The 22500-nt window shown below is 47.0% G+C and overlaps 1 protein-coding gene across 1 annotated transcript; it reads left to right on the top strand.

Annotated features, from left to right (window-relative positions):
- Positions 1-2480: 2480 nt before the first annotated feature.
- LOC135568054 (ATP-binding cassette sub-family C member 12-like) lies at positions 2481-19285 on the top strand. The gene is made up of 5 exons (XM_065015078.1): positions 2481-2609; positions 8010-8065; positions 14132-14301; positions 17668-17814; positions 19228-19285. Exons 2-5 carry the CDS (start codon positions 8015-8017, stop codon positions 19283-19285), a joined length of 426 nt encoding a protein of 141 aa, XP_064871150.1. The 5' UTR covers positions 2481-2609; positions 8010-8014.
- Positions 19286-22500: the final 3215 nt, after the last annotated feature.

Here is a 22500-nt window from a genome sequence, read left to right as displayed (position 1 = left end):
CTAGCTATAATTCATTAGGTATGTCCTAGCTATAATTCATAACCTATTGATGTCAGGTATGTGTCCTAGCTATAATTCATTAGGTATGTGTCCTAGCTCCCTAATTCATAAATTCATTAGGTATGTGTCCTAGCTACAATTCATTATTGGTATGTGTCCTAGACTCTACATATCATTAGGTATAACCTATTAATTCATTAGTGGGTATGTCCATAGCTATAATTCATTAGGACTCTACATATCTCCTAGCTATAATTCATTAGGTATGTGTCCTAGCTATAATTCATTAGGTATAACCTAGCTATAATTCATTAGGTATGTCCTAGCTATAACCTAATTCATTAGGTATAACCTAGCTATAATTCATTAGGTATGTGTTGAGCTATAATTCATTAGGTATAACCTAGCTATAATTCATTAGGTAACCTAGCTATAATTCATTGATGTCAGAGTGGTGTGACTCTAGCTATAATTCATTATTATGTCCTAGCTATAATTCATTAGGACATGTGTCCAGCTACATAGCTATAATTCATTAGGTATGTCCTAGCTATAATTCATTAGGTATGATGTCCTAGCTATAATTCATTAGGTATGTCCCTCTATAGCTATAATTCATTAGGTATGTCCTAGCTATAATTCATGTAGGTATGTCCTAGCTATAATTCTATAGGTATGATGTCCTAGCTATAATTCATTAGGTATCTCCCTAGCTATAATTCATTAGGCATGTGTCCTAGCTATAATTCCCTAGGTATAACCTAGCTATAATTCATTAGGTATGTCCATAGCTATAACTATAATTCATTAGGTATGTCCTAGCTATAATTCATTAGGTATGTCCTAGCTATAATTCATTAGGTATGTCCTAGCTATAATTCATTAGGTATATGTCCTAGCTATAATTCATTAGGTATGTGTCCTAGCTATAATTCATTAGGTATATGTCCTAGCTATAATTCATTAGGTATGTCCTAGCTATAATTCATTAGGTATGTCCTAGCTATAATTCATTAGGTATGTCCTAGCTATAATTCATTAGGTATGTGTCCTAGCTATAATTCATTAGGTATGTCCTAGCTATAATTCATTAGGTATGTGTCCTAGCTATAATTCATTAGGTATGTCCTAGCTATAATTCATTAGGTATGTGTCCTAGCTATAATTCATTAGGTATGTCCTAGCTATAATTCATTAGGTATGTGTCCTAGCTATAATTCATTAGGTATGTCCTAGCTATAATTCATTAGGTATGTGTCCTAGCTATAATTCATTAGGTATAACCTAGCTATAATTCATTAGGTATGTCCTAGCTATAATTCATTAGGTATGTCCTAGCTATAATTCATTAGGTATATGTCCTAGCTATAATTCATTAGGTATATGTCCTAGCTATAATTCATTAGGTATGTCCTAGCTATAATTCATTAGGTATGTGTCCTAGCTATAATTCATTAGGTATGTCCTAGCTATAATTCATTAGGTATGTGTCCTAGCTATAATTCATTAGGTATGTGTCCTAGCTATAATTCATTAGGTATGTCCTAGCTATAATTCATTAGGTATGTGTCCTAGCTATAATTCATTAGGTATGTGTCCTAGCTATAATTCATTAGGTATGTGTCCTAGCTATAATTCATTAGGTATGTCCTAGCTATAATTCATTAGGTATGTGTCCTAGCTATAATTCATTAGGTATGTCCTAGCTATAATTCATTAGGTATGTCCTAGCTATAATTCATTAGGTATGTGTCCTAGCTATAATTCATTAGGTATGTCCTAGCTATAATTCATTAGGTATGTCCTAGCTATAATTCATTAGGTATGTGTCCTAGCTATAATTCATTAGGTATATGTCCTAGCTATAATTCATTAGGTATGTGTCCTAGCTATAATTCATTAGGTATGTGTCCTAGCTATAATTCATTAGGTATGTCCTAGCTATAATTCATTAGGTATGTGTCCTAGCTATAATTCATTAGGTATGTCCTAGCTATAATTCATTAGGTATGTCCTAGCTATAATTCATTAGGTATGTCCTAGCTATAATTCATTAGGTATGTGTCCTAGCTATAATTCATTAGGTATGTGTCCTAGCTATAATTCATTAGGTATGTCCTAGCTATAATTCATTAGGTATGTCCTAGCTATAATTCATTAGGTATGTCCTAGCTATAATTCATTAGGTATGTCCTAGCTATAATTCATTAGGTATGTCCTAGCTATAATTCATTAGGTATGTGTCCTAGCTATAATTCATTAGGTATGTGTCCTAGCTATAATTCATTAGGTATGTGTCCTAGCTATAATTCATTAGGTATGTGTCCTAGCTATAATTCAATAGGTATGTCCTAACTACTATCATCACAATATCCATGTCCATTTTGCATGACAAGGAGTCAATTCCAATTCCATAATCGTCACAGCCCTACGACAAAGACCTCTGTACAAGCTAACCTTTGAGTCGCAGTCAAGTTCAGTGAGAGGCACGGGACTGTCTATCCTAGAGCACAGGAGCCAAGGTTTCCTTATATAGAAGCATTAGAATTTACGTTTCAGTGGCTACTACTCTACAAACCGCTCTCTCCTTTCCTCTCTCTACAGCCAAGGTATTGTTATTTTAGTTCTTCTCATGTTCTTCAAAGCTAAGACAATGTTATGAGGAGGTCTCCCTCCCCCTCCTCTGATCAAAGCTAAACCAGGACAGTATGACACTGACGGATTAATCCTGCCAAGCTAAACACAGTCCACGGGTGATGATGTTAGATCTAATTTTTGGTTGTATTTGCTAGTCTGTGACTGGATCCTTCACACACACACACACACACACACACACACACACACACACACACACACGGTAATACTATTATATTGTTTATTGTGACTTGGAAACCTTTTTGTTGTTGTTGTTTTAAACTAAGTTGAAAAAGAAGGAAACGACAAGTGGAACATTTTATGACAAGTGGAACATTTTAAACTTTTTAAATCAGACCGTTGAAGTGTTTTATGGGAAATCAGGCCGTTGAAGTGTTTTATGGGAAATCAGGCCGTTGAAGTGTTTTATGGGAAATCAGGCCGTTGAAGTGTTTTATGGGAAATCAGGCCGTTGAAGTGTTTTATGGGAAATCAGGCCGTTGAAGTGTTTTATTGGAAATCAGGCCGTTGAAGTGTTTTATGGGAAATCAGGCCGTTGAAGTGTTTTATGGGAAATCAGTTGAAGTGTTTTATGGAAATCAGGCCATTGAAGTGTTTTTGAAATAAATAGATCGATGTCTGTGAAATCAGGCTGTTGTCAGTGTTTTAGAAAATCACAGGTTGAAGTGTTTTATGGGAAATCATAACGTTGAAGTGTTTTAGAAATCAGACTGAAGTGTTTTATGGGAAATCAGGCCGTTGAAGTGTTTTATGGGAAATCAGGACTGAAGTGTTTATGGGAAATCAGGCCATTGAACTTTTGGAAATCAGGCCGTTGAACTTTACTGGAAACAGCTGTTGAGTGTTTTGGGAAATCAGGCCGTTGTAAATAGATCGACTTTACTGTATCACAGTTGTCACTTTACTGAACAATCAGTTAGATAATGTTTCCACTGTGTCAACATAACAGACTGACTTTACTGCTAACAGACTGACTTTACTGCTAACGACATACTGACTTTACTGCTAACGACAGACTGACTTTACTGCTAACAACAGACTGACTTTACTGCTAACAACAGACTGACTTTACTGCTAACAACAGACTGACTTTACTGCTAACAGACTGACTTTACTGCTAACAGACCGACTTTACTGCTAACAGACTGACTTTACTGCTAACAGACAGACTGACTTTACTGCTAACAGACTGACTTTACTGCTAACAGACTGACTTTACTGCTAACAGACTGACTTTACTGCTAACAGACTGACTGCTAACAGACTGACTTTACTGCTAACAGACTGACTTTACTGCTAACAGACTGACTTTACTGCTAACAGACTGACTTTACTGCTAACAGACTGACTTTACTGCTAACACAGACTGACTTTACTGCTAACAGACTGACTTTACTGCTAACAGACTGACTGACTTTACTGGTAACAGACTGACTTTACTGCTAACAGACTGACTTTACTGCTAACAGACTGACTTTACTGCTAACAGACTGACTGACTTTACTGGTAACAGACTGACTTTACTGCTAACAGACTGACTTTACTGCTAACAGACTGACTTTACTGCTAACAGAGACTTTACTAACAGACTGACTTTACTGCTAACAGACTGACTTTACTGCTAACAGACTGACTTTACTGCTAACAGACTGACTTTACTGCTAACAGACTGACTTTACTGCTAACAGACTGACTTGACTGCTGACTGACTTTACTGCTAACAGACTGACTTTACTTTACTGCTAACAGACTGACTTTACTGCTAACAGACTGACTTTACTGCTAACAGACTGACTGACTTTACTGCTAACTGACTTTACTGCTAACAGACTAACAGACATTTACTGCTAACAGACTGACTTTACTGCTAACAGACTGACTGACTTTACTGGTAACAGACTGACTTTACTGCTAACAGACTGACTTTACTGCTAACAGACTGACTTTACTGCTAACAGACAGCTAACAGACTGACTGCTACTGACTGCTAACAACAGACTGACTTTACTGCTAACAGACTGACTTTACTGCTAACAGACTGACTTTACTGCTAACAGACTGACTTTACTGCTAACAGACTGACTTTACTGCTAACAGACTGACTTTACTGCTAACACAGACTGACTTTACTGCTGTCAACAGACTGACTTTACTGCTAACAGACTGACTTTACTGCTAGGACAGACTGACTGCTAACAGACCTAACAGTCACTGACTGCTAACAGACTGACTGTTCCAGACCATGTCATTTAAGCTAAAGACTGACTTTACTGCTAACAGACTGAACTTTACTGCTAACAGACTGACTGTTTTACCTGTCATTAACAGACTGACTTTACTGCTAACAGACTGACTGTAACAGACTGACTCCATACCAGTCATTGAAGTAACAGACTGTTCCAACAGACTGTCACTGCTAACAGACTGACTGACTTTACTGCTAACAGACTGACTTTACCTGGTCTAACAGACTGACTTTACTGCTAACAGACTGACTGACTTTACTGCTAACAGACTGACTGCTAAAGACTGACTTTACTGCTAACAGACTGACTTTACTGCTTCCATACCACTGTCATTTACTGGTAACAGACTGTTCCATACCATGGTCAAAGACTGAGGAACTGTAACAGACTGACTTTACTGCTAACAGACTGACTTTACTGGTCTAACAGGAAGCCCTGTTCCATACCATGTGGTTGGTCATTGAGATAGTTATTTCTGTCTGTATACTATGGCAGGACTCTCCTACCCCTGGTCCTAAGTAGAGAAGCCCTCCTGTCCAGGAACAGGGTTGGAGAAGCCCTGTTCCAAACCATGGTCATTGAAGTAGGAAGCCCTGTTCCATACCATGGTCATTGAAGTAGGAGGAACTGTTCCATACCATGGTCATTGAAGTAGGAGGAACTGTTCCATACCATGGTCATTGAAGTAGGAAGCCCTGTTCCATACCATGGTCATTGAAGTAGGAAGCCCTGTTCCATACCATGGTCATTGAAGTAGGAGGCCCTGTTCCATACCATGGTCATTGAAGTAGGAAGCCCTGTTCCATACCATGGTCATTGAAGTAGGAAGCACTGTTCCATACCATGGTCATTGAAGTAGGAAGCCCTGTTCCATACCATGGTCATTGAAGTAGGAAGCCCTGTTCCATACCATGGTCATTGAAGTAGGAAGCTCTGTTCCATACCATGGTCATTGAAGTAGGAAGCACTGTTCCATACCATGGTCATTGAAGTAGGAAGCCCTCTTCCATACCATGGTCATTGAAGTAGGAAGCCCTGTTCCATACCATGGTCATTGAAGTAGGAAGCCCTGTTCCATACCATGGTCATTGAAGTAGGAAGCACTGTTCCATACCATGGTCATTGAAGTAGGAAGCCCTGTTCCATACCATGGTCATTGAAGTAGGAAGCCCTGTTCCATACCATGGTCATTGAAGTAGGAAGCCCTGTTCCATACCATGGTCATTGAAGTAGGAAGCCCTGTTCCATACCATGGTCATTGAAGTAGGAAGCCCTGTTCCATACCATGGTCATTGAAGTAGGAAGCCCTGTTCCATACCATGGTCATTGAAGTAGGAAGCCCTGTTCCATACCATGGTCATTGAAGTAGGAAGCCCTGTTCCATACCATGGTCATTGAAGTAGGAAGCCCTGTTCCATACCATGGTCATTGAAGTAGGAAGCTCTGTTCCATACCATGGTCATTGAAGTAGGAAGCCCTGTTCCATACCATGGTCATTGAAGTAGGAGGAACTGTTTTGATGTTTTTTATTTTTTTATTATATTTTTGAGGACATGATTAACAGTGAGGGCATCAGAGGAGGAGACAGGGAAGTGGGAGAAACATCTGGAAGGGATAACACAGGGAAATAACTCACTGGTGGGGGGTAATATGTCATGGGAGTGTTACCTCTGGTGGGGGGGGTAATATGTCATGGGAGTGTTACCTCTGGTGGGGGGGTAATATGTCATGGGATGTCTGGTGGGGGTAATATGTCATGGGAGTGTTACCTCTGGTGGGGGGGTAATATGTCATGGGAGTGTTACCTCTGGTGGGGGTAATATGTCATGGGAGTGTTACCTCTGGTGGGGGGGGTAATATGTCATGGGAGTGTTACCTCTGGTGGGGGGTAATATGTCATGGGAGTGTTACCTCTGGTGGGGGTAATATGTCATGGGAGTGTTACCTCTGGTGGGGGGTAATATGTCATGGGAGTGTTACCTCTGGTGGGGGGGGGGTAATATGTCATGGGAGTGTTACCTCTGGTGGGGGGTAATATGTCATGGGAGTGTTACCTCTGGTGGGGGGTAATATGTCATGGGGTTACTCTGGAGTGTTACCTCTGGTGGGGGGGGTAATATGTCATGGGAGTGTTACCTCTGGTGGGGGGGTAACATGTCATGGGAGTGTTACCTCTGGTGGGGGGTATAACCCTAACCCTCTGGTGGGGGGTATAACCCTAACCCTCTGGTGGGGGGTGGGGGGTATAACCCTAACCCTCTGGTGGGGGGGGTGGGGGTATAACCCTAACCCTCTGGTGGGGGGTATAACCCTGACCCTCTGGTGGGGGGTATAACCCTGACCCTCTGGGGGTGGGGGGTATAACCCTGGTGGGGGGTATAACCCTAACCCTCTGGTGGGGGGTGGGGGGGGTATAACCCTAACCCTCTGGTGGGGGTATAACCCTGACCCTCTGGTGGGGGGTATAACCCTGACCCTCTGGTGGGGGGGTGGGGGTATAACCCTGACCCTCTGGGGGTGGGGGTGGGGGGTATAACCCTGACCCTCTGGTGGGGGGTATAACCCTAACCCTCTGGTGGGGGTATAACCCTAACCCTCTGGTGGGAGGGGGGTATAATCCTGACCCTCTGGTGGGGGTGGGGGGTATAACCCTAACCCTCTGGTGGGGTGGGGGTATAACCCTGACCCTCTGGTGGGGGGTATAACCCTAACCCTCTGGTGGGGGTATAACCCCTAACCCTCTGGTGGGGGGTATAACCCTGACCCTCTGGTGGGGGGTATAACCCTGACCCTCTGGTGGGGGGTATAAACCCTAACCCTCTGGTGGGGGGTATAACCCTGACCCTCTGGTGGGGGGTATAACCCTGACCCTCTGGTGGGGGGTATAACCCTGACCCTCTGGTAGGAGGGTATAACCCTAACCCTCTGGTGGGGGGTATAAACCCTAACCCTCTGGTGGGGGTATAACCCTGACCCTCTGGTGGGGGGTATAACCCTGACCCTCTGGTGGGGGTATAACCCTGACCCTCTGGTAGGGGGTATAACCCTAACCCTCTGTACAGCCATTTGATTACAGGGTTATTTTCTGTCTGTTCTTTTATCCCTCAGACACAATGAATGTTTACCAAACAGCAGAGAAGGAGGTCATCTCAGGGCTGTCTTACGTAAGTACATCTCCTTCACCACCAACTCCTCTCTCTCTCTCTCTCTCTCTCTCTCTCTCTCTCTCTCTCTCTCTCTCTCTCTCTCTCTCTCTCTCTCTCTCTCTCTCTCTCTCTCTCTCTCTGTCTCCCCTCTCTCTCTCTCTCTCTCTCTCTCTTTCAAAGTGGTTTATTGGCATGGGAAACATATGTTAACATTGCCAAAGCAAGTGAAGTAGATAATAAACAAAAGTGAAATAAGCAATAAAAATGAACAGTAAACATTACAGTCACACGTTTCAAAGGAATAGACACATTTCAATTGTCATATTATGGGTATGTACAGGGTTATAGACATGTGAAAATAGTTAAAGTACAAAAGGGAAAAATAAAAATAAATATCCAAATAAATTCGTAAAAATCCAATTTCACAGTTTCTTCATTGTAAAGGGATTTAAACACTGTTTTCCATGCTTGTTCAATGAACCATAAACAATCAATGAACATGCATCTGTGGAACGGTTGTTAAGACACTAACAGCTTACAGATGGAAAGCAGTTAAGGTCACACTCGGCTACGCATGCCTCTCCCTAACTTCAACATGCCTTGTCCATTGCTGTTATGGTTAGTAATCATTGCCTTATTTCACTGTAGAGCCTCTTGCAACTGCACAATATACCTTAGCTAACCCTTTAGTTCCACCTCCCACACATGCGGTGACATCACCTGGTCTAAATTTTGTTTCTAGAGACAATATCTCTCTCATCATCACTCAATGCCTAGGTTTACCTCCACTGTATTCACATCCTACCATACCTTTGTCTGTACACTATGCCTTGAATCTATTCTATCGCTCCCAGAAACCGGCTCCTTTTACCCTCTGTTCTGAACGCACTAGACGACCAGTTCTTATAGCCTTTAGCCGTACCCTTATCCTACTCCTCCTCTGTTCCTCTGGTGTTGTAGAGGTGAATCCAGGTCCTGCAGTGCCTAGCTCCACTCCTATTCCCCAGGCGCTCTCATCTGTTGACTTCTGTAACCGTAAAAGCCTTGGTTTCATGCATGTTAACATTAGAAGCCTCCTCCCTAAGTTTGTTTTACTCACTGCTTTAGCACACTCTGCCAACCCGGATGTCTTAGCCGTGTCTGAATCCTGACTTAAGAAATTAACCAAAACCCTGAAATTTCCATTCCTAACTATAACATTTTCAGACAAGATAGAACTGCCAAAGGGGGTGGAGTTGCAATCTACTGCAGAGATAACCTGCAGAGTTCTGTCATGCTATCCAGGTCTGTACCCAAACAATTCGAGCTTCTACTTTTAAAAATCCACCTTTCCAGAAACAAGTCTCTCACCGTTGCCGTTTGCTATAGACCACCCTCAGCCCCCAGCTGTGCCCTGGACACCATATGTGAATTGATTGCCCCAAATCTATCTTCAATCTCACAAAAATTATCAATGAACCTACCAGGTACAACCCCAAATCCGTAAACACGGGCACTCTCACAGATATCATCCTAACCAATTTGCCATCCAAATGCACCTCTGCTGTCTTCAACCAAGATCTCAGCGATCACTGCCTCATTGCCTGCATCCGTCAAATGACCACCCCTCATCACTGTCAAACGCTACCTAAAATACTTCAGCGAGCAGGCCTTTCTATTCGACCTGGCCCGGGTATCCTGGAAGGATATTGACCTCATCCCGTCAGTAGAGGATGCCTGGTTATTCTTTTCTTTCCTCATCATCTAAAAAATTGTCATGTGCCATTCAAAATTTTTTGAAACAGGAACAGATATAGCCCTTGGTTCTCCCCAGACCTGACTACCCTTAACCAACACAAAAACATCCTATGGAGTTCTGCATTAGCATCGAACAGCCCCTGTGATATGCAGCTGTTCAGGGAAGCTAGAAACAATTATACACAGGCAGTTAGAAAAGCCAAGGCTAGCTTTTTCAAGCAGAAATTTGCTTCCCGCAACACTAAGTCAAAAAAGTCCATGGAGAATAAGAACACCTCCTCCCAGCTGCCCACTGCTCTGAGGCTAGGAAACACTGTCACCACTAATAATTCTACGATAATTGAGACTTTAAATAAGCATTTCTCTATGGCTGGCCATGCTTTCCACCTGGCTACCCCTACCCCGGTCAACAGCCCTGCACCCCCCACAGCAACTCGCCCAAGCCTCCCCACTTCTCCTTCACCCAAATCCAGATAGCTGATGTTCTGAAAGAGATGCAAAACCCCTACAAATCAGCCGGGCTAGACAATCTGGACCCAGCTCTCTGTAACCTAGAGGACAACCAGTGGGTCCATCTCCTCTATACCACCCACCTGGTAGTGTGGTGGATGGGACTACCAGCTCTCTGTAACCTAGAGGACAACCAGTGGGTCCATCTCCTCTATACCACCCACCTGGTAGTTTGGTGGATGGACTACCAGCTCTCTGTAACCTAGAGGACAACCAGTGGGTCCATCTCCTCTATACCACCCACCTGGTAGTGTGGTGGATGGGATGACCAGCTCTCTGTAACCTAGAGGGCAACCAGTGGGTCCATCTCCTCTATACCATGTTTCACACCTGGTAGTGTGGTGGATGGGACTACCAGCTCTCTGTAACCTAGAGGACAACCAGTGGGTCCATCTCCTCTATACCACCCACCTGGTAGTGTGGTGGATGGGACTACCAGCTCTCTGTAACCTAGAGGACAACCAGTGGGTCCATCTCCTCTATACCAGGTTTCTTGTTGGATGATAATGTCTGTATTTCTGATTTATTTGATGAAGTCCAGGTTCCTCTTTAGACCAAAGGCAGATGACCTCAGACCTTGGATATTCCAGGATGAGATCGTAAAATATTTTAGTTCCATAGTGTCTAGTGCTGTTTTTGTTGTGGTTTAGGCACAGACCATCACAGTAGGTGTGAGCAGAGCTTGTTGAACATCTGATAAATACTCTTAGGTCTCTCAGGATGGGGCTTGGGCGGGTGTATTAGCTGGGGTTGGGCCTGTCTCAGGATGGGGCTTGGGTGGGTGTATTAGTGGGGGTGGTGCCTGGTGGGGTTGGGCCTGTCTCAGGATGGGGCTTGGGCGGGTGTATTAGTGGGGGTTGGGCCTGGTGGGGGTTGGGCCTGTCTCAGGATGGGGCTTGGGCGGGTGTATTAGCTGGGGTTGGGCCTGTCTCAGGATGGGGCTTGGGCGGGTGTATTAGTGGGGGTTGGGTCTGTCTCAGGATGGGGCTTGGGTGGGTGTATTAGTAGGGGTTGGGTCAGTCTCAGGATGGGGCTTGGGTGGGTGTATTAGTGGGGTTGGGTCAGTCTCAGGATGGGGCTTGGGTGGGTGTATTTAGTGGGGGTTGGGTCAGTCTCAGGATGGGGCTTGGGCGGGTGTATTAGTGGGGGTTGGGTCTGTCTCAGGATGGGGCTTGGGTGGGTGTATTAGTGGGGTTGGGTCAGTCTCAGGATGGGGCTTGGGCGGGTGTATTAGTGGGGGTTGGGTCAGTCTCAGGATGGGGCTTGGGTGGGTGTATTAGTGGGGGTTGGGTCTGTCTCAGGATGGGGCTTGGGCAGGCAAATTAGTGGGGGTTGGGCCTGGTGGGGGTTGGGCCTGTCGCAGGATGGGGTTTGGGCTGATGTATGGGTGGGTTTGTTTGGGTGGGTCTTGGCTGGTTGGGGTGTGGCTGGTGATGCTGTGGTCTTGGTGTAGGGGTGTGGAGTGGGTTCTCTTGGTGCAGGTCCTTCTGGGAGGGGGGCGTCTTTGCAGGTCTGGGAGGGTGTCTCGCTGGTCTGGGCCTCACAGTCCAGGGAAATGCTTGCATTCACCCACTGTATGGTAGCAGGGTGGATGTAACCACTTGTGCGTTGGGGGAAAGTAGAAGAAGCTTGTTCAATCACTCCCTTTCCTGCTGGGCCCTCAGGTCATTTGTTCCCGTGTGAATTATGGTGTGACTGGGAGACTCTAGTCTGTCCTCTGTCAACAGCTCCAGGGCCTAGTGTCTGTCCTCTGACAACAGCTCCAGGGCCTAGTGTCTGTCCTCTGACAACAGCTCCAGGGCCTAGTGTCTGTCCTCTGACAACAGCTCCAGGGCCTAGTGTCTGTCCTCTGACAACAGCTACAGGGCCTAGTGTCTGTCCTCTGACAACAGCTCCAGGACATGTCTAGTGTTTGTCCTCTGACAACAGCTCCAGGACATGTCTAGTGTTTGTCCTCTGACAACAGCTCCAGGGCCTAGTGTCTGTCCTCTGACAACAGCTCCAGGGCCTAGTGTCTGTCCTCTGACAACAGCTCCAGGGCCTAGTGTCTGTCCTCTGACAACAGCTCCAGGGCCTAGTGTCTGTCCTCTGACAACAGCTCCAGGGTCTAGTGTTTGTCCTCTGACAACAGCTCCAGGGCCTAGTGTCTGTCCTCTGACAACAGCTCCAGGGCCTAGTGTCTGTCCTCTGACAACAGCTCCAGGGCCTAGTGTCTGTCCTCTGACAACAGCTCCAGGGCCTAGTGTCTGTCCTCTGACAACAGCTCTCCAGGGCCTAGTGTTTGTCCTCTGACAACAGCTCCAGGGCCTAGTGTTTGTCCTCTGACAACAGCTCCAGGGCCTAGTGTCTGTCCTCTGACAACAGCTACAGGGCCTAGTGTCTGTCCTCTGACAACAGCTCCAGGGCATCTCCAGTGTCTGTCCTCTGACAACAGCTCCAGGGCCTAGTGTCTGTCCTCTGACAACAGCTCCAGGGCCTAGTGTTTGTCCTCTGACAACAGCTCCAGGGCCTAGTGTCTGTCCTCTGACAACATCTCCAGGAGTCCATGTCTAGTGTCTGTCCTCTGACAACAGCTCCAGGGCCAGCAGTGTCTGTCCTCTGACAACGGCTCCAGGGCCTAGTGTCTGTCCTCTGACAACAGCTCCAGGACATGTCTAGTGTCTGTCCTCTGACAACAGCTACAGGACATGTCTAGTGTTTGTCCTCTGACAACAGCTCCAGGGTCTAGTGTTTGTCCTCTGACAACAGCTCCAGGACATGTCTAGTGTTTGTCCTCTGACAACAGCTCCAGGACATGTCTAGTGTTTGTCCTCTGACAACAGCTCCAGGACATGTCTAGTGTTTGTCCTCTGACAACAGCTCCAGGACATGTCTAGTGTTTGTCCTCTGACAACAGCTCCAGGACATGCCTAGTGTTTGTCCTCTGACAACAGCTCCAGGGCCTAGTGTTTGTCCTCTGACAACAGCTCCAGGGCCTATGTCTAGACATGATTGTCCTCTGACAACAGCTCCAGGACATGTCTAGTGTTTGTCCTCTGACAACAGCTCCAGGACATGTCTAGTGTTTGTCCTCTGACAACAGCTCCAGGACATGCCTAGTGTTTGTCCTCTGACAACAGCTCCAGGACCTAGTGTGGTCTCTCTCTCTCTCTCTCTCTCTCTCTCTCTCTGCCATCTTGTTTCCCTATGTTCTCTCTCTCTCTCTCTCTCTCTCTCTCTCTCTGCCATCTTGTTTCCCTGTGGTCTCTCTCTCTCTCTCTCTCTCTCTCTCTCTCTCTCTCTCTCTCTGCCATCTTGTTTCCCTGTGGTCTCTCTCTCTCTTTCTCTCTCTCTCTCTCTCTCTGCCATCTTGTTTTCCTGTGGATTTTCTCTCTCTCTCTTTCTCTCTCTGCCATCTTGTTTCCCTGTGGTTCTCTCTCTCTTTCTCTCTCTCTCTCTTTCTCTGCCATCTTGTTTCCTGTGGATTTTGTCAGTCTTTGATTCTGCCATTGTCCCCTTGGTTATAATACACTCTTTGATGGTACATTTGTCCCTCCTTGGTTATAATACAGTCTTTGATGGTACATTTGTCCCCTCCTTGGTTACAATACAGTCTTTGATGGTACATCTGTCCCCTCCTTGGTTACAATACACTCTTTGATGGTACATTTGGCCCCTCCTTGTCTATAATACAGTCTTTGATGGTACATCTGTCCCCTCCTTGGTTACAATACACTCTTTGATGGTACATCTGTCCCCTCCTTGGTTACAATACACTGTTTGATGGTACATTTGATATAAAGGCTTGTTATACTGTAATTGTCTCTCTCCTCTCGACCCTCCTTTCTCCACGTACAGAGGAAAAGAAGTGACAGTGTTATATGGAATTATGAATGTACTGCCACCATGGAGATGAATCCAGAGGGCCTACCTTCCCTGGACTACAGGGAAGAGGACCCCCCTCCCAACCAACACTTCAAGTACCACAGCAGCCTGCAGAACATGATCCCATTCCGTTTCTCAAACAAGTAAGTCCCAACTACACACCCCTAACCCCTAACCCCTAACCCCTAACCCCTAACCCCTAACCTCTAACCCCTAACCCCTAACCCCTAACCCTAACCCCTAACCCCTAACCCCTAACCCCTAACCCCTAATAACCCTAACCCCTAACCCCTACCCTCTAACCCCTAACCCCTAACCCCTAACCCTAACCCCTAACCCCTAATAACCCTACCCTCTACCCCTAACCCATAATAACCCTAACCCTAACCCCTAACCCCTAACCTCTAACCCTAACCCCTAACCCCTAACCCCATAACCCTACCCTCTACCCCTAACCCATAATAACCCTACCTCTAACCCTAACCCCTAACCCTAACCCCTAACCCCTAACCCCTAACCTCTAACCCTAACCCATAATAACCCTACCCTCTAACCCTAACCCCTAACCCCTAACCCCTAACCCCTAACCTCTAACCCCTAACCCCTAACCCCTAATAACCCTACCCTCTACCCCTAACCCATAATAACCCTACCCTCTACCCCTAACCCATAATAACCCTACCCTCTACCCCTAACCCATAATAACCCTACCCTCTAACCCTAACCTCTAACCCTACCCCCTAACCCTACCCCCTAACCCTACCCTAATAACCCTACCCTCTAACCCTACCCCATAATAACACTAACCCTAACCATAATAACCCTAACCCATAATAACCCTTCCCCCTACCCCCTAATAACCCTACCCTCTAACCCTACCCCTAATCCATAATAACCCTACCCCCTACCCCCTAACCCCTACCCCTAATAATCCTACCCTCTAACCCTACCCCCTAACCCTACACCCTAACCCTACCCCTAACCCTACCCTCTAACCCTACCCTCCAACCCTACACTCTAACCCTACACTCTAACCCTACCCCTACCCCCTACCCCTAATAACCCTACCTCTAACCCTACCCCATAATAACACTAACCCTAACCATAATAACACTAACCCATAATAACCCTAACCCCTAACCCATAATACCCCTAACCCATAATACCCCTAACCCCTAACCCATAATACCCCTAACCCATAATACCCAAAACCCATAATACCCCTAACCCATAATACCCCTAACCCCTAACCCATAATAACCCTAACCCATAATACCTCTAACACCTAACCCATAATAACCCTAACCCATAATACCCCTAACCCCTAACCCATAATAACCCTAACCCATAATACCCCTAACACCTAACCCATAATAACCCTAACCCATAATACCCCTAACCCCTAACCCATAATAACCCTAACCCATAATACCCCTAACACCTAACCCATAATAACCCCTAACCCATAATACCCCTAACCCATAATAACCCTAACCCATAATACCCTTAACCCCTAACCCATAATACCCCTAACCCATAATACCCCTAACCCATAATACCCCTAACCCTAACCCATAATAACCCTAACCCATAATAACCCTAACCCATAATAATAACCCTAATACCCTAACCCATAATAACCCTAACCCATAAACCCCTAACCCCTAACCCATAATACCCCTAACCCATAATACCCCTAACCCCTAATACCCTAACCCCTAACCCATAATACCCCTAACCCCTAATCCATAATAACCCTAACCCATAATACCCCTAACCCCTAACCCATAATACCCCTAACCCATAATACCCCTAACCCCTAACCCATAATACCCCTAACCCATAATACCCCTAACCCCTAACCCATAATACCCCTAACCCATAATACCCCTAACCCTAACCCATAATAACCCTAACCCATAATACCCCTAACCCCTAACCCATAATACCCCTAACCCCTAACCCCTAACCATAATACCCTAACCCATAATAACCCTAACCCATAATACCCTTAACCCATAATACCCCTAACCCCTAACCCATAATACCCCTAACCCATAATACCCCTAACCCCTAACCCATAATACCCCTAACCCATAATACCCCTAACCCCTAACCCATAATAACCCTAACCCATAATACCCCTAACCCCTAACCCATAATACCCCTACCCCCTAACCCCTAACCATAATACCCCTAACCCATAATAACCCTAACCCATAATACCCCTAACCCATAATACCCCTAACCCCTAACCCATAATACCCCTAACCCATAATAACCCTAACCCATAATACCCCTAACCCATAATACCCCTAACCCATAATACCCCTAACCCATAATACCCCTAATAACCCATAATACCCTAACCCATAATACCCCTAACCCATAATACCCCTACCCCCTAACCCCTAACCATAATACCCCTAACCCATAATACCCCTAACCCATAATACCCCTAACCCCTAACCCATAATAACCCTAACCCATAATACCCCTAACCCATAATACCCCTAACCCCTAACCCATAATACCCTAACCCATAATACCACTAACCCATAATACCCCTAACCCATAATACCCCTAACCCCTAACCCATAATACCCCTAACCCATAATACCCCTAACCCCTAACCCATAATACCCCTAACCCATAATACCCCTAACCCCTAACCCATAATAACCCTAACCCATAATACCCCTAACCCATAATACCCCTAACCCCTAACCCATAATACCCCTAACCCATAATACCCCTAACCCCTAACCCATAATAACCCTAACCCATAATACCCCTAACCCCTAACCCATAATACCACTAACCCCTAATAACCCTAACCCCTAACCCATAATACCCCTAACCCATAATACCCCTAACCCATAATACCCCTAACCCATAATACCCCTAACCCCTAATAACCCTAACCCATAATACCCCTAACCCATAATACCCCTAACCCATAAACCCTAACACCCCTAACCCCTAACCCATAATACCCCTAACCCATAATACCCTTAACCCATAATACCCCTAACCCCTAACCCATAATACCCCTAACCCATAATAACCCTAACCCATAATGCCCCCTAACCCCTAATACCCCTAACCCCTAACCCCTAATACCCCCCTAACCCCTAACCCATAATAACCCCTAACCCATAATACCCCTAACCCATAATACCCCTAACCCATAATAACCCTAACCCATAATACCCCTAACCCATAATACCCCTAACCCATAATAACCCTAACCCATAATACCCCTAACCCATAATACCCTAACCCATAATAACCCTAACCCATAATAACCCTAACCCATAAACTAACCCATAATACCCCTAACCCATAATAACCCTAACCCATAATACCCCTAACCTATAATACCCCTACCCCCTAACCCCTAACCCATAATACCCCTAACCCCTAATAACCCTCTATGGGATTGGATCTTTTCATACAACAGTGTGTATAATTGTTGTTGCACCCTGATGTTGTCTGTCTCTGTCCAGGTCCAACCCCATGGACGATGCAGGCTTCTTCTCCTTCACCTCGTTTGCCTGGATGACTCCCATGATGTGGAGCCTGTTCAGGAACCGACTGGACAAGAGCTCCCTGTCTCTGTCTTCTCATGATGGGGCCGAAACCAATGGGAAGAGGTGGGACTCATTATGTTAACCCCAGTTAGCCCACTGAGCTAATGCCTAGGCATTGTCTGTCAATGGGAAGAGGTGGGGACTCATTATGTTAACCCTAGTTAGCCCACTGAGCTAATGCCTAGGCATTGTCTGTCAATGGGAAGAGGTGGGACTCATTATGTTAACCCCAGTTAGCCCACTGAGCTAATGCCTAGGCATTGTCTGTCAATGGGAAGAGGTGGGACTCATTAGCCCACTGAGCTAATGCCTAGGCATTGTCTGTCAATGGGAACAGGTGGGACTCATTATGTTAACCCCAGTTAGCCCACTGAGCTAATGCCTAGGCATTGTCTGTCAATGGGAAGAGGTGGGACTCATTATGTTAACCCCAGTTAGCCCACTGAGCTAATGCCTAGGCATTGTCTGTCAATGGGAAGAGGTGAGACTCATTAACCCACTGAGCTAATGCCTAGGCATTGTCTGTCAATGGGAAGAGGTGAGACTCATTAACCCACTGAGCTAATGCCTAGGCATTGTCTGTCAATGGGAAGAGGTGAGACTCATTAACCCACTGAGCTAATGCCTAGGCATTGTCTGTCAATGGGAAGAGGTGGGACTCATTATGTTAACCCCAGTTAGCCCACTGAGCTAATGCCTAGGCATTGTCTGTCAATGGGAAAAGGTGGGACTCATTAGCCCACTGAGCTAATGCCTAGGCATTGTCTGTCAATGGGAAGAGGTGGGACTCATTATGTTAACAGTTAGCCCACTGAGCTAATGCCTAGGCATTGTCTGTCAATGGGAAGAGCAGGGACTCCCTAGTTAGCCCACTGAGCTAATGCCTAGGCATTGTCTGTCAATGGGAAGAGGTGGGACTCATTAGCCCACTGAGCTAATGCCTAGGCATTGTCTGTCAATGGGAAAAGGTGGGACTCATTGTGAATGTGGGACTCGCACCATGAATCTATAACCAACCGGGTTTTGAATCGTGTTAGCCCACTAAGCTAAAGCCCTGGACTTATCTGTCGATGGGAAAAGGTTTGTCTATGACAATGAATGTGATATGGACTGGGTATCGAACACAGGTTAGCATGGCTAAAGACTGTGTTAGCCCACTGAGGTAAATCCTAGGTGTTATCTGTGAGAGTTTAGTCACATCGTCAGGGTTACTCATCATAAACATGTGATGTAGCACATCACATTTGCCCATAAATGGGGAAGTAAACTGTTTAAATATGAATTTAAAATTATAATTAATTATAATTAAACGTCAAAATGATAATTAAATGTTTCTTTATTTGGCCCCCTGTCACCCTGTGCGTGTTTGGTTGGAGCTCAGTTGTCTGTGACAGAAAAAGGCGTGTTTGGTTGAGCTCTGTGAGTTGTCTGTGACAGAAAAAGGACAGCATTTGATGAACTCTTCTTCCTCTGTAGGTTCGAGAGGCTTTGGGAGGAAGAGGTAGCTAAGGTGGGACTAGAGAGAGCTCTGTGAGTTGTCTGTGACAAAACTCTTCTTCCTCTGTAGGTTCGAGAGGCTTTGGGAGGAAGAGGTAGCTAAGGTGGGACTAGAAAGCTTCTTTAGGTGGAGTCTTCATGCGCTTCCAAAGGACCCGATCCCTGGTGGCCTTCCTCGTCGCCATCCTCTTCGCGCTCTCTGTGTTTATCGGACCGGTCTGTGATTTCAAATTCATTCATTTCCTGCATAGATGATTCAACACATTATTGGATGTTTAAAAAACAACATCTGTTTATGTGTGTGTGTGTGTGTGTGTGTGTGTGTGTGTGTGTGTGTGTGTTCCAGGCGGTTCTGGTGTATGAGATCCTGAACTATGCAGAAAACCCTGGGACGTCTACTCTGCTCCACGGTGTGGGTCTGTGTGTGGCTCTGTTCACCTCAGAGTTCTCCAAAGCCTTCTTTGCCTCTCTACTGTGGGCTGTTAACCTGAGGACGGCCATCAGGGTGAAGAGTGCCTTCTCTGTCGTCGCCTTCCAGAAGATCATCTCTCTCAGATCCGTCAGCAACCTCTCTGTGGGAGAGGTACAGTCACACAGATAACATTATAATGTTCTCCTGTTCTGTTTTCCTTCCTGTGGGGTCAGTACTGTGGGGCGGCAGGTAGACTAGTGGTTAGAGTGGAGGGGCGGCAGGTAGACTAGTGGTTAGAGTGGAGGGGCGGCAGGTAGCCTAGTGGTTAGAGTGGAGGGGAGGCAGGTAGTCTAGTGGTTAGAGTGGAGGGGCGGCAGGTAGCCTAGTGGTTAGAGGGGAGGGGCGGCAGGTAGACTAGTGGTTAGAGTGGAGGGGCGGCAGGTAGTCTAGTGGTTAGAGTGGAGGGGCGGCAGGTAGTCTAGTGGTTAGAGTGGAGGGGCGGCAGGTAGACTAGTGGTTAGAGTGGAGGGGCGGCAGGTAGACTAGTGGTTAGAGTGGATGGACGGCAGGTAGACTAGTGGTTAGAGTGTAGGGAGGCAGGTAGACTAGTGGTTAGAGTGGAGGGGAGGCAGGTAGACTAGTGGTTAGAGTGGAGGGAGGCAGGTAGACTAGTGGTTAGAGTGTAGGGGAGGCAGGTAGACTAGTGGTTAGAGTGGAGGGGAGGCAGGTAGACTAGTGGTTAGAGTGGAGGTGCGGCAGGTAGACTAGTGGTTAGAGTGGAGGGGCGGCAGGTAGACTAGTGGTTAGAGTGGAGGGGCGGCAGGTAGACTAGTGGTTAGAGTGGAGGCGGCAGGTAGACTAGTGGTTAGAGTGGAGGGGCGGCAGGTAGACTAGTGGTTAGAGTGGAGGGGGCGGCAGGTAGACTAGTGGTTAAAGTGTAGGGGAGGCAGGTAGACTAGTGGTTAGAGTGGAGGGCACAGCGTAGCCAGTGGTTAGAGTGGAGGGGCGGCAGGTAGACTAGTGGTTAAAGTGGAGGGGCGGCAGGTAGACTAGTGGTTAGGAGGGAGGGGCAGTGGTTAGAGTAGACTAGTGGTTAGAGTGGAGGGGCGGCAGGTAGCCTAGTGGTTAGAGTGGATGGAGCGGCAGGTAGACTAGTGGTTAGAGTGGAGGGGAGGCAGGTAGACCAGAGGTTAGAGTGGAGGGGCGGCAGGTAGACTAGTGGTTAGAGTGGAGGGGCAGGTAGACTAGTGGTTAGAGGGAGGGGCGGCAGGTAGACTAGTGGTTAGAGTGATGGGGGCAGCGTAGACTAGTGGTTAGAGTGGAGGGGCGGCAGCGTAGCCTAGTGGTTAGAGTGGAGGGGCGGCAGGTAGACTAGTGGTTAGAGTGGAGGGGAGGCGGGTAGACTAGTGGTTAGAGTGGAGGGCGGCAGGTAGCCTAGTGGTTAGAGTGGAGGGCGGCAGGTAGACTAGTGGTTAGAGTGGAGGGGAGGCAGGTAGACTAGTGGTTAGAGTGGAGGGGCGGCAGGTAGACTAGTGGTTTGTGGGAGTGGGGCGGCAGGTAGACTAGTGGTTAGAGTGGAGGGGCGGCAGGTAGACTAGTGGTTAGAGTGGATGGAGCGGCAGGTAGACTAGTGGTTAGGAGTGGAGGGGAGGCAGGTAGACTAGTGGTTAGAGTGGAGGGGCGGCAGCGTAGACTAGTGGTTAGAGTGGAGGGCGGCAGGTAGACAGTGGTTAGAGTGGAGGGGCGGCAGGTAGACTAGTGGTTAGAGTGGGGGCGGCAGGTAGCCTAGTGGTTAGAGTGGAGGGGCGGCAGGTAGCCTAGTGGTTAGAGTGGAGGGGCGGCAGGTAGACTAGTGGTTAGAGTGGAGGGCGGCAGGTAGACTAGTGGTTAGAGGGAGGGACGGCGGAGTAGTCTAGTGGTTCGAGTGGAGGGCGGCAGGTAGCCTAGTGGTTAGAGTGGAGGGGAGGCAGGTAGACTAGTGGTTAGAGTGGAGGGCGGCAGGTAGACTAGTGGTTAGAGGGAGGGGCGGCAGGTAGACTAGTGGTTAGAGTGGGAGGGGCGGCAGTGGTTAGACTAGTGGTTAGAGTGGAGGGGAGGCAGGTAGACTAGTGGTTAGAGTGGAGGGGCGGCAGGTAGACTAGTGGTTAGAGTGGAGGGGCGGCAGGGGTAGCCTAGTGGTTAGAGTGGAGGGCGGCAGGTAGACTGGTGGTTAGAGTGGAGGGGCGGCGGGAGACTAGTGGTTAGAGTGGAGGGCGGCAGGTAGACTAGTGATTAGAGTGGTGGGACGGCAGGTAGACTAGTGGTTATATTGTAGTGGTGTGGAGGGCGGCAGGTAGCCTAGTGGTTAGAGTGGGAGGGGCGGCAGGTAGACTAGTGGTTAGAGTGGTGGGCGGCAGGTAGACTAGTGGTTAGAGTGGAGGGGCGGCAGGTAGTCTAGTGGTTAGAGTGGAGGGGTGGAGGGCGGCAGGTAGACTAGTGGTGGTTAGAGTGGAGTGGAGGGTGGCAGGTAGCCTAGTGGTTAGAGTGGATGGACAGGTAGACTAGTGGTTAGAGTGTAGGGAGGCAGGTAGACTAGAGGTTAGAGTGGAGGGGCGGCACGTAGACTAGTGGTTAGAGTGGAGGGGCGGCAGGTAGACTAGTGGTTAGGGGAGGGCGGCAGGTAGACTAGTGGTTAGAGTGGGGCGGCAGCGTGAGCCTAGTGGTTAAGAGTGGAGGGGCGGCAGCGGCCTAGTGGTTAGGTGGAGGGCGCAGGTAGACTAGTGGTTAGAGTGGAGGGCGGCAGGTAGGCTAGTGGTTAGAGTGGAGGGACGGCGGAGTAGTCTAGTGGTTCGAGTGGAGGG

The sequence above is a fragment of the Oncorhynchus nerka genome, unplaced genomic scaffold (assembly GCF_034236695.1).
Source record: "Oncorhynchus nerka isolate Pitt River unplaced genomic scaffold, Oner_Uvic_2.0 unplaced_scaffold_1725, whole genome shotgun sequence".
Taxonomy (NCBI): domain Eukaryota; kingdom Metazoa; phylum Chordata; class Actinopteri; order Salmoniformes; family Salmonidae; genus Oncorhynchus; species Oncorhynchus nerka.
Note: the sequence above shows the minus strand (reverse complement) of the source record. Positions and strands in the feature narration are given on the sequence as shown.